We start from the raw sequence: 15,491 nt of genomic DNA, 5'->3' as shown, positions 1-15,491 counted from the left end.
CGCCCAGCCCATCCTATCATAATGCAGTGATTCAGATTCCTGGGGTGAGGCCAGTGTAACAACTGTGGAGAAAACTGGCTTGTTGGACATGGTGAATAAACACTCCCAGGCAACAGAGTCTTTTACTCCATTATTTGCTTTTGAAGAACAAAGGATTTGACTAACATTCTGTTTATTGAATGGGGGACGATAGTTAATATTAGAGAATACCTTCCTCAACCCAGACTCAGGCCACTAGAATCAGTTCTGGGCCATGACTTGGAGAGGCGGGAAGAAAGGAGAGGAATCTGTTTCCCCAGGGCCCCCACCCCCTGCTACCCAGTTCTGTCATTTAACTCTAGCTCCCTTCCTTCTGCTGGCCTTTTGCTATTTTGGGGGATGAGAAAAAGGAGAAGGTGGACAGAGAACTCCAGAATAATCTCTAGCTATTCATAAGCGGGAGAGACGATCTACTATAAAGTGGCGTCTTCTGGGATACCCTTCAGCAGGAAGCTGGCTGTACAGGGTAGATAGGGCTGGAGATTAAGATTTGAGAGTTACCACCATCTAGGTTGTTCTGGGGCACAAGACCCAGCTGAGATTACACAGGGTGAGTTGGGAGAATAAGCAAAAGGTTGACTTTACTATCATAGAAAAGTGACGTAAAATATATTACTAACAACAATAAAAATAGCAATGATGTCCAATACTTATTAAGACACTGTTCTAAGTACTTTCTATACATCAACTCATAATTTTCACAAAACCTTATGAAGCAGGTCCTGTTATTTTTGTTTTATGGAAGAGAATGAGCATATAGGAAGCAAGTGATTTACTCAAGGTCATGCTGTTATGTTAGTATACGTGTCTGGCCCTAGGGTCAAGGTTTACTTTTTCCCCCATACATATCTGAATCTTAAATTTTTTTTTTTAAATTTAAATTCAGGTTAGTTAACATATGGTGCAAATATTGGTTTCAGGAGTAAAATTTAGTGACTAATCATTTACAACTAACACCTAGTACTCATCCCAACAAGTGCCCTCCTTGATGTCCATCACCCATTTAGTCCATTCCTGCCCACCTCCCATCCAGCAACCCTCAGTTTGTTCTCTATAGTTAAGAGTCTCTTATGGTTTGTCTCCCTCTCTGTTTTATCTTATTTTTCCTTCCCTTGCCCTGTATTTATCTGTTTCTTCAATTCCACACATAAGTGAAATCATATGGTATTTGTCTTATTTTGCTTAGCATAATACCTTCTAGGTCCATCCACATTGTTGCAAGTGGCAGGTTTTCATTCTTTTTTGGTGGCTGAGTAATATTTCATTTCATATATATATACCACATCTTTTTTTACTCATTCGTTAGTTGGTGGACATATGGGTTCCTTCCATAATTTGGCTATTGCTGATAATGCTGCCATAAACACCAGGGTGCATGTGCCTCTTTGAATCAACAATTTTGTATCCTTTGGGTAAATCCAGTAGTTCAATTGCTGGGTCATTGGGAAGTTCTATTTTTAACTTTTTGAGGAACCTCTACACTGTTTTCCAGAGTGGCGGCACCAGTTTGTATTCCCACCAATAGTGCAGAAGGGTTCCCCTTTCTCTGCATCCTGGCCATTCTGACTGGTGTGAGGTGGTATCTCATTGGGGTTCTGATTTGTATTTCCCCAATGATGGGTGATGTTCAGCATTTTTTTCTTGTGTCTATTAGCCATTTATATGTCTTCTTTGAAGAAATGTCTGTTCATGTCTTCTGCCCATTTCTTAACTGGATTATTTATTTTTGGGATTTTTTCTAATTTATTTATTCATGAGAGACACACAGAGAAAGGCAGAGACACAGGCCGAGGGAGAAGCAGGCTCCATGCAGGGAGCCTGATGCAGGACTCAGTCCCAGGACCTTGGGATCATGACCTGAGCTGAGGCAGGTCCAAGTGTCCCTGGGGTGTTGATTTTGAGGAGTTCTTTATGGGTTCTGGATACTAGCCCTTTATCTGATATGTCATTTGCAAATATCTTCTCCCAATCCACAGGGTTGCTTTTTAGTTTTGTTAATTACTTCCCTCAGTGTACCGAAGCTTTTTATCTTGATGAAGTCCCAATAGTTTATTTTTACTTTTGTTTCCCTTGCTTCTGGAGATGTGTCCAGCAAGAAGCTGCTGTGGCCAGGGTCAAAGAGGTTGCAGCCTGCATTGTCCTCTGGGATTTTCATTGTTTCCTGTCTTACATTTAGGTCTTTCACGCATTTTGAATTTATTTTTGTGTATGGTGTAAAAAAGTGGTCCAGTTTCATTCTTCTGCATGTGGCTGTCCAATTTTCCCATTTTTTGAAGAGACTGTCTTTTTCCATTGGATATTCTTCCCTGCTTTGTCAACTGACCATAGAGTTGAGTGCCCATTTCTGGGTTCTCTATTCTGTTCCCATGATCTATGTGTCTGTTTTTGTGCCAGTACCACACTGTCTTGATGATCACAGCTTTGTAATACAGCTTGAAATCAGGCATTGTGATGCCTCTCACTTTGCTTTTCTTTTTTAACATTACATTGGCTATTTGGGGTCTTTCCTGAGTCCATGCAAATTTTAGGATTGTTTGTTCTAGTTCTGTGAAAAATGTTGGTATTATTTTGATCAAGTTTGTTTTAATTCTAGAGTTGAGCTCCCAAGTAATATACTGTAAAAATATAAGTCTTATTCCCTAGCAAATACTTCGAAAGATCCTAAAAGAAAGGTAGAGATGGCTTATGCTTTTGTGTCCCCCATATGGCTAAAGTCATATACAAAATACTAAAGATGTACTAAATTATATACCACATAGTAAGTTAAAATTTTCAAGTATTGGGATGCCTGGCTGGCTTTGTCAGTAGAGTGTGCCACTCTTGATCTAGGGGTTGTAAGTTTGAGCCTCACGTCAGTTATAGAGATTAAAAACAAAATCTTAAAAAATAAAAATGAACTAAAAATAAAAATTTAAAGTGTCTACAAAATTAAATTGGATAACAGAGGTTAATCACTTTCAAGTGATTCAATGACAAAGTCACTAATAACTCCTTACAAATGAAATGTTTTATATAACCTTGAAATTCAGCTACTTTTGTTAAAATATCCCAAGCAAAGAGCCTCTAGATTTAGAAAAAAGATCATATACTAAATGGCTTAAAATCATTTTGCTCCATCCATCCATGGTTAATAGTATGGGATAAAAAATTAAAAACCTATAAAAGGTACATTTTGATTAATGAACCAAGAGCAAGCTTCACAAGAACAATCATTCATAGTGTAACTGCCACCAGCACATCCATTGTTTTGTTCAGCTAATAGTACTGAGTGCGCCTCAACTGATGAATGAGGTTTTATTTTTTAATCAGTATCATCATTAATAGATCAATAACACACAAGCTTAGAAGATTCTGCTTCCCAGAGAAATGTGAAAGCTTCCAGTGGTTTGAGGATTAGATTTCAATCACTTTCTTTGGAAGGCTATTTAATTATTAAAGACAACAATTTCTTCCTTTACTGCCACCCCCCCGCAACACACACACACACAATATAAGCCATTTGGAGGCAAAAAATGACCCATGACCCAGGATTATCTTGTTCTTGCTACAAACACCTACTTTGACTACTCCGATCATTTCACCTGAGAATTCAGAAGTGGATTATTTTTCACACTCAAATGTATTTTATCACCACAGACTAAAAGGGAAAACCAAAACAGTTTGGTGGCAATTTGAGATTTAAAAAATCCCAACTAGATGAAATACTTAAAATGTGCACAGCTCTAACCGAACGGAGGCACCCAGAATTGGATCCCTTGTGAATGTCCGATAAGGACTCCTGGCATTCTTTTACGGTCCTTTTTCTTCCTTAAGAACACACTGCTTTTCTAAAAAACATAATTATGCACAATCAGCTTCTCTTTTCCAAGTATGTTTGTACTTCTACTCAAAGACAGACAATGGATTGAATGAGGATAATCCATTTAATTCCTTTGTCAGAAACCTTATGCCCAGGTCTAGAAACAATCTAACATGGGACTCGGCTTCCAGTGTCAGATTTTCTGTATTTAGCGAAAATGGCACTGATATTTACACACCCCCTCTTAACTCCAACGTTGCACACAAAGGGGCCAGTGTGAACAGGAGAGCTCATTATTAAAAGAAAAAGAAACAATTTCAGTGCCTCAGGTTTACGGATATATATCTCATGTACTGGGTTGATGTAACGTCTCCAAATTGAAAACAAATGACATCACAAAAGGATTTAATGGCGTTGCTGAAGGATGATGAAGAAGGTAGTGACTTTGGTCTTAACAACCCATTATGTGTTTCTTTGTATTTCAACAGTTTTCAAAGATTTGGAATTCTGAATTTTGACAGTGCACCTTTAAGAGTCCAATCTAGTTGCTTCACAATGTTGTAAATCAAAGGACTTACTGGGCCTCTGGTAGGCTGCCAAAAGCAGGCAGTAAGGCAGGCCAAACACATGTCTGTAGTTACAGTCTCAGCTGTGTACGATCAACTGCTAAATCCCTGGGTTAGGCTCTATTTGTTTTACTACGAAGGCAGTTTTTGCAGCAGTGAGTCTAGTCTATTTCAGAGATATGATTTCTGTAGGAAAAGCCAGGACTGTCCCCAAACACACCATCTAATCCTCTGCTACTAACCTGATTTCCCCAAACCCAAACTTGGATTCCTTCATCAGGACTCGCCATTGGATCATCTCACTGTGGGACAGGCACCATTAACTCTCCTCGTCTCCATTGGTAAAAACCTATTACCTCGAACAGGGCTTGCATGGAAAGCTAGCAGGCTCACATGGTGGAGCTGAAAGGTGGGGCAAGCTCAGCCTTTCTCTGGGCAAAGCTGCCAGGATTAAGCCTGGGCAGCGACCAACGTGCAGTGTGCTGCCAAGCCCACGTGTGGGGTGGGGCCAAGGGTCAGAGAGGCCTGCAACAAGTGGGCGAAGGCTAGGGTGTCTGATGCCATCGGATGAGGACCACCCAGTTCCTGAGTCAATCCAATCTGGTGAAGACCTGGTGCACCTGAACACAGCTTGTGTCACTAAGATACTGGAACCCGGGATCCCTGGGTGGCGCAGCGGTTTAGCGCCTGCCTTTGGCCCAGGGCGCGATCCTGGAGACCCGGGATCGAATCCCACGTCGGGCTCCCGGTGCATGGAGCCTGCTTCTCCCTCTGCCTGTGTCTCTGCCTCTCTCTCTCTCTCTGTGCGTGTGACTATCATAAATAAATAAAAATTAAAAAAAAAAAAAGATACTGGAACCCATCGAGAGAAATTCCAAGTTAAAGAAATCTGGGCTCAGAGTTCACAAGGTACGATACAGCTTTGCACAGCACAGGGGCTAACGATGGGGTCTGGCAAAAGGATTCAGTAAGTTGGCTAAAATACAGCCCTATCCAATAATGGCATGAAAAATAATAGGAACCGCTGGGGCTTTCTCTCCAGGAGGCATTAGGGAATCTACGTAGAATGAGCATCATAAAAGTTTCAGATTGTGACCCCAAGCGAATTAACACATGTGTCTGCACACATGCCAAGAATGAATTCACCCACTACTTCATTCCCTCCAGCTCATGATTTCTAAAGTGGGATGCCGTCCTGCAGGGAAGATGCCTGTAAGCATCCATTCACACTTAGCGATAATTTATGCTTTGGGACCGGCCACTGACCTTGGGGGCATCGCTGAAATATCAGGCCTTTTGTGGCAGGTGGAAAAAACAATCTTATATGATACTATGGAGGAGAAAAGAAAAAAATTGGGACATGATTGCTGCGATAAGACAACTATTCAAAGAAGAATAAAGAAAAAAATAAGGAAAAGAGCTTCTTAAAAAAAGTTGCAACCTCCGTTATAGAAGAGCTGAGAGCTTGTACAGGGCACATTCATGTACCCTTCACTGAGATTTCCTAACTGTTAACATTTTGCCACATTGGCCTTATTTCCTTCTCTCCCCCTGCCCCCGACCCTGCCGCTTCTGTATCTTTTCTCCTGAATCATTTGAAAGTAAGTGGCAGAGGTTTTGATACTGAGCAAATATTTCTTACAAATTAAAAAAAAAAAAAGATTAAGAATCTTCTCCTTCATAATAACACCACTGTCATGTCTTAGAAAATTAACATTAATTCAATAACGTCACTTAATATACAGTCTGTCTACATTTAAATTTCCCTAATTGTCCTTAAAATGTCTTTTGTAACTTTTGTGTTTTTGAATCAGCAAGTTTGCTAATTCGAATTTTTTTGAATTTGCTTTTTTGCAAATTCAAAGCTTAATGAAAGTTCACACGTTTTGTTTGGCTATTTTATTTTTGAAGACAACTTTCTAGTAGTTTAAATATTAATTTTTTTCTAAGTGAAATCAGCCTTTTATCTTAGAATCTGGCATCCTAACTGAAATACATGGGAGCCTTGGGTCATGATGACCTTTCTCCAAGTGCTCATTCCCTGAGGATAGTGTGTCCTTTGGAGGAAACCAGGAGATAAGGGGATGAAAAAACCATCTTGTCAGTAGGAAGGTTCTAGAACGGTAGGGGGCAAGAGTTTAGGTCAAAGAGCAGCAATCTCTTTTTGGCCTGAGTTACACACCTCAGTCCTTCCATTTCCCACTTCCATCCATATTCTCTTTCACTTTCTATAACTTCTGGCAAGATCTAGTGTGAATAAAGGATGAAGTTACAGCCTATGAGGCCCTTAAAAAAGGGACTTTGCTTATATTTATTTTTTCCTGTTAAATTTCAAGAAGATGAAAGGAGAAACAGTAATATTGACACAGTCCCTTTTGCCTATAAGCCTTTTTTCTCCATTAGTTTTCTCATTTGTAAAAATGGGGAAGGTGATAGCCCAGTTCAATAAATAGTTCAGAACGATGCCTAGTCCAGAGAAAGCCCTATAGAAGTGGCAGCTATTCTTGTTTTTGTTATTATTATTATTAGCTATAGTAGTTTACTTCATTAGATTATTTCTCAAGTAAAATCAGTGTGTAAGGAAAGGGAAAAAAAAGTCTCCCCAACTGGTCTAACTGGTTTCTAGGAGTCCAGGAAGGCATCAGATGAGAGAGCAAACAGTGGCCCCTGCTAAAACAAATGGGCCGGAGCTGGAAGGGTGGACGAGTCCCAGAGGGTAAGGACGAAGAGGCTGGGTGGTCAGCAGGTGGGAGCAGGTGCAGCTCTGCCCAGTTTTCTACCATTAGGGGCACCGTGTTAGGAGCACTGGGCTGGGCAGAGCGTGCCTCAGGAGCGCTGTGTTGGCTTTGCAGCCCTCCTTAGATTTCACTATTCCTCAAGGTTAGCACCAAGCTTACAAAGAAAACAATTCTAGGGAAAACTGGATTATTACAGTGACAGCAAAAGCCCAGTCTAAACAGACAGTGCCCTCTGCTTCTTAAAACACAAATCCACAACGCGCATTCTTTGCAGAATTAGCTACATGACACAACACGTAACCCATGTCACCTCCCCGTCTAGTTCCAGCAACTGACCTTCTCCAAGGGTCCTCTGCAATAAGTCATGTTTGGCTTGGAGTTTTGTGATGAGATTACTGCCTTCCAAATATTCTCTGAGTTTCTGCAAAAGGAAAGATTCATTCTTATTTTAAAGATTTTATTTATTTATTCACAAGAGACGCAGAGAGAGAGGCAGAGGCACAGGCAGAGGGAGAAGCAGGCTCTCCCGATGGGGAGCCCGATGTGGGACTCGATCCCGGGACCCCAGGATCATGACTTGAGCTGAAGGCAGATGCTCAACCACTGAGCCCACCCAGGGGCCCCAAGATTCATTCTTAACTTAAAAAAATATATATTTCATGTCAAGGAACTTCCCACAGGATATCTAAACTCCAGCCACTTTTCTCTGCTGGAGCCTAGGATCCTGCTCCTGCGAGTGCAGTCTGATGCCATCACCTGGGAGCCCAGCAGGGATGCAGACTCGCAGGTGCCTCCTTCCCCAGACCTATGGAAATCAGAACCTGCATGTTAACAAGCTCTCCTGGTGATGTGTATGTGTGTTAACATTTAAAAGTAGTTTCAAAAAAATAAATAAATAAAAGTAGTTTCAGAGCAGTCTTCTTTAAATCTGTGTAATCGGCATCATCTGAGGAATTTTTTAAAAAAGTACTAACTCCTAAATCCTATCCAGAGCAACAGAATTGGGAACTCCAAGGGCAGACAGGAGTTCATACTCTGTAATTTAAAAAAAAAAAGATTTTACTTATTTATTCATGAGAGACACAGAGAGAGAGAGAGGCAGAGACAGAGGCAGAGGGAGAAGAAGGCTCCATGCAGGGAGCCCGACATGGGACTCGATCCCAGGACCCCGGGGTCATGACTTGAGCCGAAGGCAGATGCTCAACCACTGAGCCTCCCAGGGGTCCCAGGAGTCCACATTTTAATAAAGAACCCCAGTTGATTCCAATCCAACTCTAGCAGCTGTGTTTGGGGAGCCCAGACCTGAGCCCCAAGAGTGCATGGGAAGCAGTACACTCACCATGAAGTAGAACTGCTCCGTCTCCTGCTGGTTTGCTCTCCTCTTGGCGATGCTGGGCTTACTCAGGTAGGTCTCCGAGACAGTGGATTTCACAGACTCTGTGGACCGGCTGTGCTGGAAGCATTCAGAGACATCGTAGTCCTCGATGGTGACCATATCCTGTATGGTCTGCAAGGTGGCTTCGGTCGTTTTCTTAACCTGGGGACAGGAACACATTTCTCATGTTACTACATAATTTCACGAATCCCACACTTGGTGAGAATCTACTCGGTCAGGCGGAGATGGAGACACAGGCCCTGCCCCAGGAGAGGAGAGAGGGATGGGCACACAACACTACGATCGCCAATGTACAGAGGCTCTCTTCAAAATCATCCTCAAGAGGACATTACTGTGTATTTGAATCCTTACAAATCTCATGTATCACCGGGTGCTCTCTCAATTACATCTTTTAAAGTAATCTTTTAAAATCAAGAGTGAATAAAATAAAAAAAAAATAAAATCAAGAGTGAAACCACACACACAAAAACACACGCTACACACCATAAGCGCATCGCTTCTTGATCACACTGAACACTTATGTGACCACCACTCAGATCAACAAAAATAGCACATTACGAATATCCTCGTGTGTCTCCCAATGACCACACCCCTTCCTCCTGCCCAAAGGTAGCCCTTATCCTGATTTCTAACGTCATATATCAGTTCTAGCATTTTTTGTATGTCATACACATGGAATCCTAGAGAGTGTATGATTTTTGTCTTGCTTCTGTTGTTCGACTTTACGTAGTAAGATTTATTCATTTCTTGGGAGTATAGGATTTCATTGCTGAATGCTGAATATTCATTATAGGAACACATCGTAATTCATCCCCTTTTCTGTTGATAGATGACTTACTTCTAGTTTTGGGCCACTGAGACTATGACTGCTATGACTCCACGTCTAGCATACCGGATCAGAATTGCTTATACGGTTCACCCAACTGTTTTCCAAAATTATTGTTCTGACTTGTATTAGCACCAGCACGATAAGAAGAGATCCTGTTACTCTACATCAAGAGTTGGCATTATCAGTTTTTAAAAATGTAAACCATTGTGTTGGGTGTATAGTGGTATCTTATTGTGGTTTTATTTATTTATTTTAAAAAATATTTTATTTATTTATTCATGAGAGAGAGAGAGAGGCAGAGACACAGGCAGAGGGAGAAGCAGGCCCCATGCTGGGAGCCTGACACAGGACCCGATCCTGGGACCCCAGGACCACACCCTGGGCCAAAGGCAGGCACTAAACCGCTGAGCCACCCAGGGATACCCCCTTATTGTGGTTTTATTTTTTATTTATTTATTTTATTGTAGTTTTAATATGCATTTCTTTGATGCCTGAGATTGAGCTTATTATAATATGTTTAAGATAATTTGGATTTCCTCTCTTGCAAATGCTTTGTTCAAATCTCTTGCTCAATTTTCTACTGGGTTATAAGTATTCTTCTTATTTGTAGATACAGCTAGGAGTCTTATGTTAGTTTTATGTGTTGCAAATATCTTTTCCCACTCTGCTCCAGTTTGTTACTCTAGTATCTAGATGAACTGTCTCTAATTTTAATGTAATCGATTTGCCAATCCCTTCCTTTATGATTGGTACTTTTTGTGTCCTACTTAAGAAATATTTTCCTATCTCAGAGCCATAAAGATATTCTTCTATGTTATCTTCTAGAAGCTTTTTATCGTCTACATTTATCTTGCACAATTAGGCCACATACTACCTTTGCTTATCAAAGTCTAGTGTAAATCGCTAGCTTTATCCTTTTCCCAAGGTACAGAATTTAGAGCATCTTAACTTCATTCACTTCTCCTTATATATATATGCTGTTTTTATAATGTATTATAATAGAATACATATGTAAGTATTAACATATATTTAAATACATCAGTTGTTATAGTCAATATTCATTCAGCTTTATCCATATATTACGTTATTTGACCTCCTTTCCTTATATTGTTAAGACTAACTCTCTGCCTTTAGAAATTCCTTTTAGCATGAGTCTGCTGGTGGTGAACTCTGCTTTTTATTGACTTGAAAATGTCTTTTATTTCACTTTCATTTATGAAAGTTATTTCTTCCTGGTTGGCAGTTTATTTTCTTTCAATACACTGAACACTATTTTCTTGCTTCTATGTTCCTGTTGAATGAGAAGTTTTCTATGAGTCTATTGCTACTTTGCTTCCTTCTCCAGCTGCTTTCTACATTTTTAAAAAATTTTACTTCTTTGAGAGAGAGAGACCACACAAGCAGGGAGAAGGGACTGAGGGCGAGGGAGAAGCGGACTCCCTGTTGAGCAGGAAGCCTGATGCAGGCTGATCCCGGGACCTCAGGATCATGACCTGAGTCGATGGCAGATGCTCAATCAGGTGCCCCTAAAGTTTTCTGCAGTTTTACATGATGTGTATATGTAAGGATTTTAAAAATATATTTTACCTGGATGTTTTTGGACTTTTTGAATTGTGTGATATTTTTCATAAACTCTGATAAATTCTTAGCTTTTATCTCTGCAAATATTGTCTCCTTTTCTATTGCTTTCCTTTCTGGGAATTTAATTACTATGCTACACATCACTGTGTTCTCCATATCTCCTACCCTTCTATTTGTCTTTTCTTTGTTTTTATTTTTAAGACTTCAATTTATTTATCTGAAAGATAGAGAGGGGCGCCAGAGCATCACAGATGGTGAAGCATCTGCCTTCAGCTCAGGTCATGATCTGCGGGTCCTGGGATCAAGCCTCAAGTTGGGCTCCCTGCTCAGCTGGAAGTCTGCTTCTCCTTCTGCCTCTGCCCCTCCCCTGCTTGTGCTCTCTCTCGCTGTCTCTCTCTCAAATAAATAAATACATAGAATTTTTTTTTTTTAAAGAGTGTACATGCATGAATGTGAGCATGAGTTGGAGGGGAAGAGCAGAGGGAGAGGGACAAACAGACTCCCCGCTGAGCGGGGAGCCTAACTTAGGCCTCGATCCCAAGACACTGAGATCATGATGTGAGTCGAAGTCAGACACCTCACTGACTGAGCCACCCAAGCACCCCCTTCTTTGCATTTTCTATCCTTTTGTTTTTCCACACTGCATTTTGATTATTTTCTTCTGATTTGTCCTCCACTTTGATAATTCACTCTTTAGCTGTGTCGAATTGGATATTAAAACCGTCCACCAATTTATTAACTTGGGGCATTGTAGTTCTCACTTTTAGGATCCCTTTGTGGTACATTTTCAAACCTGTTACTTCATTGTTTATAAAATATAAGCTTGGCTTTTATCTCCTTGAACACAGTTAAGTAGTTCTTTTATAGTTCATTTCTGACAATCTCAATATTTGGAACTCCTGTGGGTATTTCTCCGTGATCTGATGTCTGTTTGCTGGATGTTTTGGTAGAGTTATTTGAAGTCTAGCGTGAGACTACTGTCCTCTAGAAAGAATGTCTCCTTATTTTTCCAAGCTAATCAGGGCACTAATTGTTCAGAATCACTGGATTTCCTTTTGTTCAAAATATTTGATGCTCTTCCTTTTGGGAACATATGGTTCTGTGCCATGGACTTCAAGCTTGGCCAGACACCTTGTTCAGGACAGTGAAATATGAAATAATCAGCTGAGTGACTCAGTCCACTATTACAAGAAGTAGAAATAAAATAAATTACTCTTTTCTTTTAATTAACAAAATACTATTTAGGGAAGAAGTAATGGCAATCGATGTTAGTTCCCATGCTTAAGGAGATCACTAAAGTAAAACAAAAACACAAAGAAATTCAACAGACTTAGTCATTATTGCTGGGGATATCTGCACAATGCATATGGGAAAAAGCATGTAAAAGGTTATTTTAAAATAAACAATACTCTAAGTGGTTACTTTAAGGTAGTCATGATTACATAATTTATAGACTGAATGAAAAGACTCATCACCCTAGAGGTGACATCAGCAAGACAGCAAAATAGGAGGCTCCCCTTCATATTCCTGTCCCATTGCAACAATAATCTGGTGGCCATCCAGGGGCAAAAGTGTATTTGTGGGAGCTCTGGGATCCAGGTAAGAACTGATAAAACCTTGGTAAAGCCCAGGACTGAGGAGGACCAATTTGAGAAAGTAGGTCTGGGCCCAGGTGGGAGGCTTGCCAAGGGTGGTCCTGGCTACTGTCCCAGAAACAGCCTGTCCCCTCGGGGACTGTTACTGTCCTTGTTTGGCTTTGGTCCTATCACCAGAACTACCTGCCAATGGCCCCAGAAGGAGGGACGTGTACTTGAGCCTCCTAGCTGTGGACTGTGTAGCAGCCTGTGATGTAGTTCCAGACCCTCTCAGCCCTAGTTATGGAGCAGCCCTACCAGCCCAGTGGCTTGCTAGAAGGCATATTTCTCAGTGCTCCTGGAGCCAGGCCTGCTGACCTCAGTTTATCACCTGACTCTAGGTGGGAGACACATCTGTCTGTGCTCCTGCAGGCAGGCCTGCATGCCTTGGTTCTGGCTATGCATCCCAAAGTGGACCTGGGTCTTGGTGCCAGCTGCTCTGGCTGGGGTACAGAGCCAGTCCTACCAGTTAGGAACCCCTTCAGGACACTGGTGGGTGTCACACCTATTCAGGCACCTCGTAATGGACACACTACCTGTGGACCAACTGCGAGCCCTGAGGTGGACCATCCTCCCAGCACCAGACTTTCTGCCGTAGGTCTTGGAGGCGGTACCATTTGCCCAGGGACCAGAGAGGATACACACCCAGCAGGTCCCCTGGTAACAACCATGGACAGAGCAGGAGCCGTGTGGTTCCTGTCATTGTCAACGACACTGTTTTTTTTCCTCCTTTACTCCACTTTCTTCTCTGAAGCAAGAGCATCATGGTTAAATCTGGAATTGTCAGGAAGAATAAAGGATGTGACAGGAAACACCAGACACGGTGGCTGGGACTACATATCACCCCATGGGATGTTCTTGACGAAGAATAACACCAGCTTCTGACACACAAGTCATGTTAATAAGCCACAAGGAGGGAATATAATGAGGCAAATACGAAGCAGCTAATAGGAGGCCTGTAATGACGTCCCATTAGCAGCAGGAAAACACAGTTAGCTTCGGTAGGAGAGGCTGAACGGGTGACAAGGAATTATGGAAAACCCAAAGAATGTACCGCCCTGGAGGGGTGCGCAGGTGGCCTGGCCTCTGAGATGAATCAAAGTGAATGACACAGAGGAGGTGACTTTCACGGGCTCCCAGAGACGGGCTCTTCTGCCTTTTAACTCACAGGACGTTACAATCGTTGGAGAAAACAAAATCGTTGTTGTGTCTTCTCTAAACACCTGCAGTAGATTCCCAGAGCTGCTGGAACAAAGTACCACATGCTGGGGGCTCGTGTGCCACCAGTTATTGTCCTACAGGTCTGGCTGCTGCAGGTCTGGGAGCAAGGTGTGGGCAGGGTCGGTCCCCTCCTAGGGCCACTAGGGAAGACCTGTTCCAGGCCTGCCTCCTTAGCTTGCAGATGATCAGCTTCCGGGGCTCTTCAAGCGGCCTTCTCTGCTTCTGTGTGCAAATTTTCTCTTTTTAACAAGGACACTGATGACACTGGATCAAGGCCCACCCTGATGGCCTCGCTTTAATTACCTGTGTGAAGACTCTTGTCTTCAGATAAAGTCATATGCTGAAGTACTGGGGGTTAGTACTTCAACACAGAAGTTTTGGAGGAACACAATCCAACCTCTAACACGCATGCTATTTTATGACACTGTGCCTTGCACATGACACAGGCCTCATCATCCTTTAAGACTCATCAATCCAGGGAGGCCCGGGTGGCTCAGTGGTTGAACGTCTGCCTTTGGCTCAGGGCGTGATTCCGGAGTCCCGGGATCGAGTCCCATGTCAGGTTCCTTGCATGGAGCCTGTTTCTCCCTCTGCCTATGTCTCTGCCTCTCTCTCTGTGTCTCTCATGAATAAATAAAATCTTAAAAAAAAAAAAAAAGACTCATCAATCCATCTGTGAAGATGACCCCCAGCTCCGCCTTCCCTCCACCACCTATCTACTTACTTCCTGCCACGACTGACCTTGGATGCGTTTCAATGACAGCACTGTATCCATTTCAGATGTGTTAAAAATTACCAGAAAGAAAGCAGACACACATGCATGCATGCACACACACACACGGAGACTGGATTAATTCCATAGTTAACCAGCCAAGGGGACAGAAATTTACTGCCGGCAGAGGAAGGCAGGAACAGAGGCAGAGCATCTTGCCATGGCCCGTCGTTCCTGGTGCAGATGCCAGTGACCTTGGCTGTGCTGGAGAATGAGGAGAATGAAGCCAGATCCGTTTCTCACAGCACCTACCACACTGTTGGGAGGGCTCTGCTGTCCACGTACGGGGGAGCAACTTGAGGTTGGAGACCGCTTATTATGCTTTGTAGCTCTAGTTAATTAGCACAGTGCCTGGGCCACAGTGGCTTATCCAAAAGGTTCAACGAATGAATGGTAGAGGTTAAAGTCCTCCTCCTTTCAAATCCACAGATGTCAAGGAAACATTCGGCACACAGCAACAGCGGGAGCCTTCACAGCTGCCATTCCATCCAGGGTGCCCTATCCCGTGGCTCACTTTTAAATCCTTTCTAGAAACTCTCTTCGCTCTGCTTGGTATTCTTCTGGATCATGCTTCTTCTTTTGGGGACTTAAAGCTTATTTGAAACTACACACACACACATGCACACACACCACATACATGGCTTCTAAAAATACATGTTTTTTTTTTTTTTTTAAAAAGTGCATTTTCGTGGGAGACATTTGATCCTTGTTTTCAAGGATCATGGCCAAGATAGTGCTATCATTTGACGAATAAATGGCAGCTATCTTTTACTTAGGCTTCTACTGTTAACCTCATCAATAGAAGCTTGGAGGCAATAAGAAATACCTAAATAAGAAAGAAAACAACTTAGATAAGCAAAAATAAAGTTAAAGCTACGGAGAAGATTAAAAATAGTAATTATGATTAGGTAATTAC

At 42.1% G+C, this 15,491-nt stretch overlaps 1 protein-coding gene across 2 annotated transcripts in view; it reads right to left on the bottom strand.

Moving 5' to 3' along the window:
• SRGAP1 (SLIT-ROBO Rho GTPase activating protein 1) overlaps positions 1–15,491 on the bottom strand; it is a 270,069-nt gene that overhangs the window by 48,134 nt on the left and 206,444 nt on the right. For both annotated transcript variants that reach the window (XM_077913654.1, XM_077913655.1), the window contains exons 9-10: positions 8,482–8,679; positions 7,479–7,563 (exon numbers count right to left, since the gene is read on the bottom strand). In XM_077913654.1, the coding sequence (XP_077769780.1) occupies positions 7,479–7,563; positions 8,482–8,679 (283 nt within the window). The remainder of the gene's footprint in view (positions 1–7,478; positions 7,564–8,481; positions 8,680–15,491) is intronic.

This window comes from Canis aureus, chromosome 11 (assembly GCF_053574225.1).
Source record: "Canis aureus isolate CA01 chromosome 11, VMU_Caureus_v.1.0, whole genome shotgun sequence".
In the NCBI taxonomy this organism is placed as follows: Eukaryota; Metazoa; Chordata; class Mammalia; order Carnivora; family Canidae; genus Canis; species Canis aureus.
This window is presented reverse-complemented; position numbering and strand designations above follow the sequence as displayed.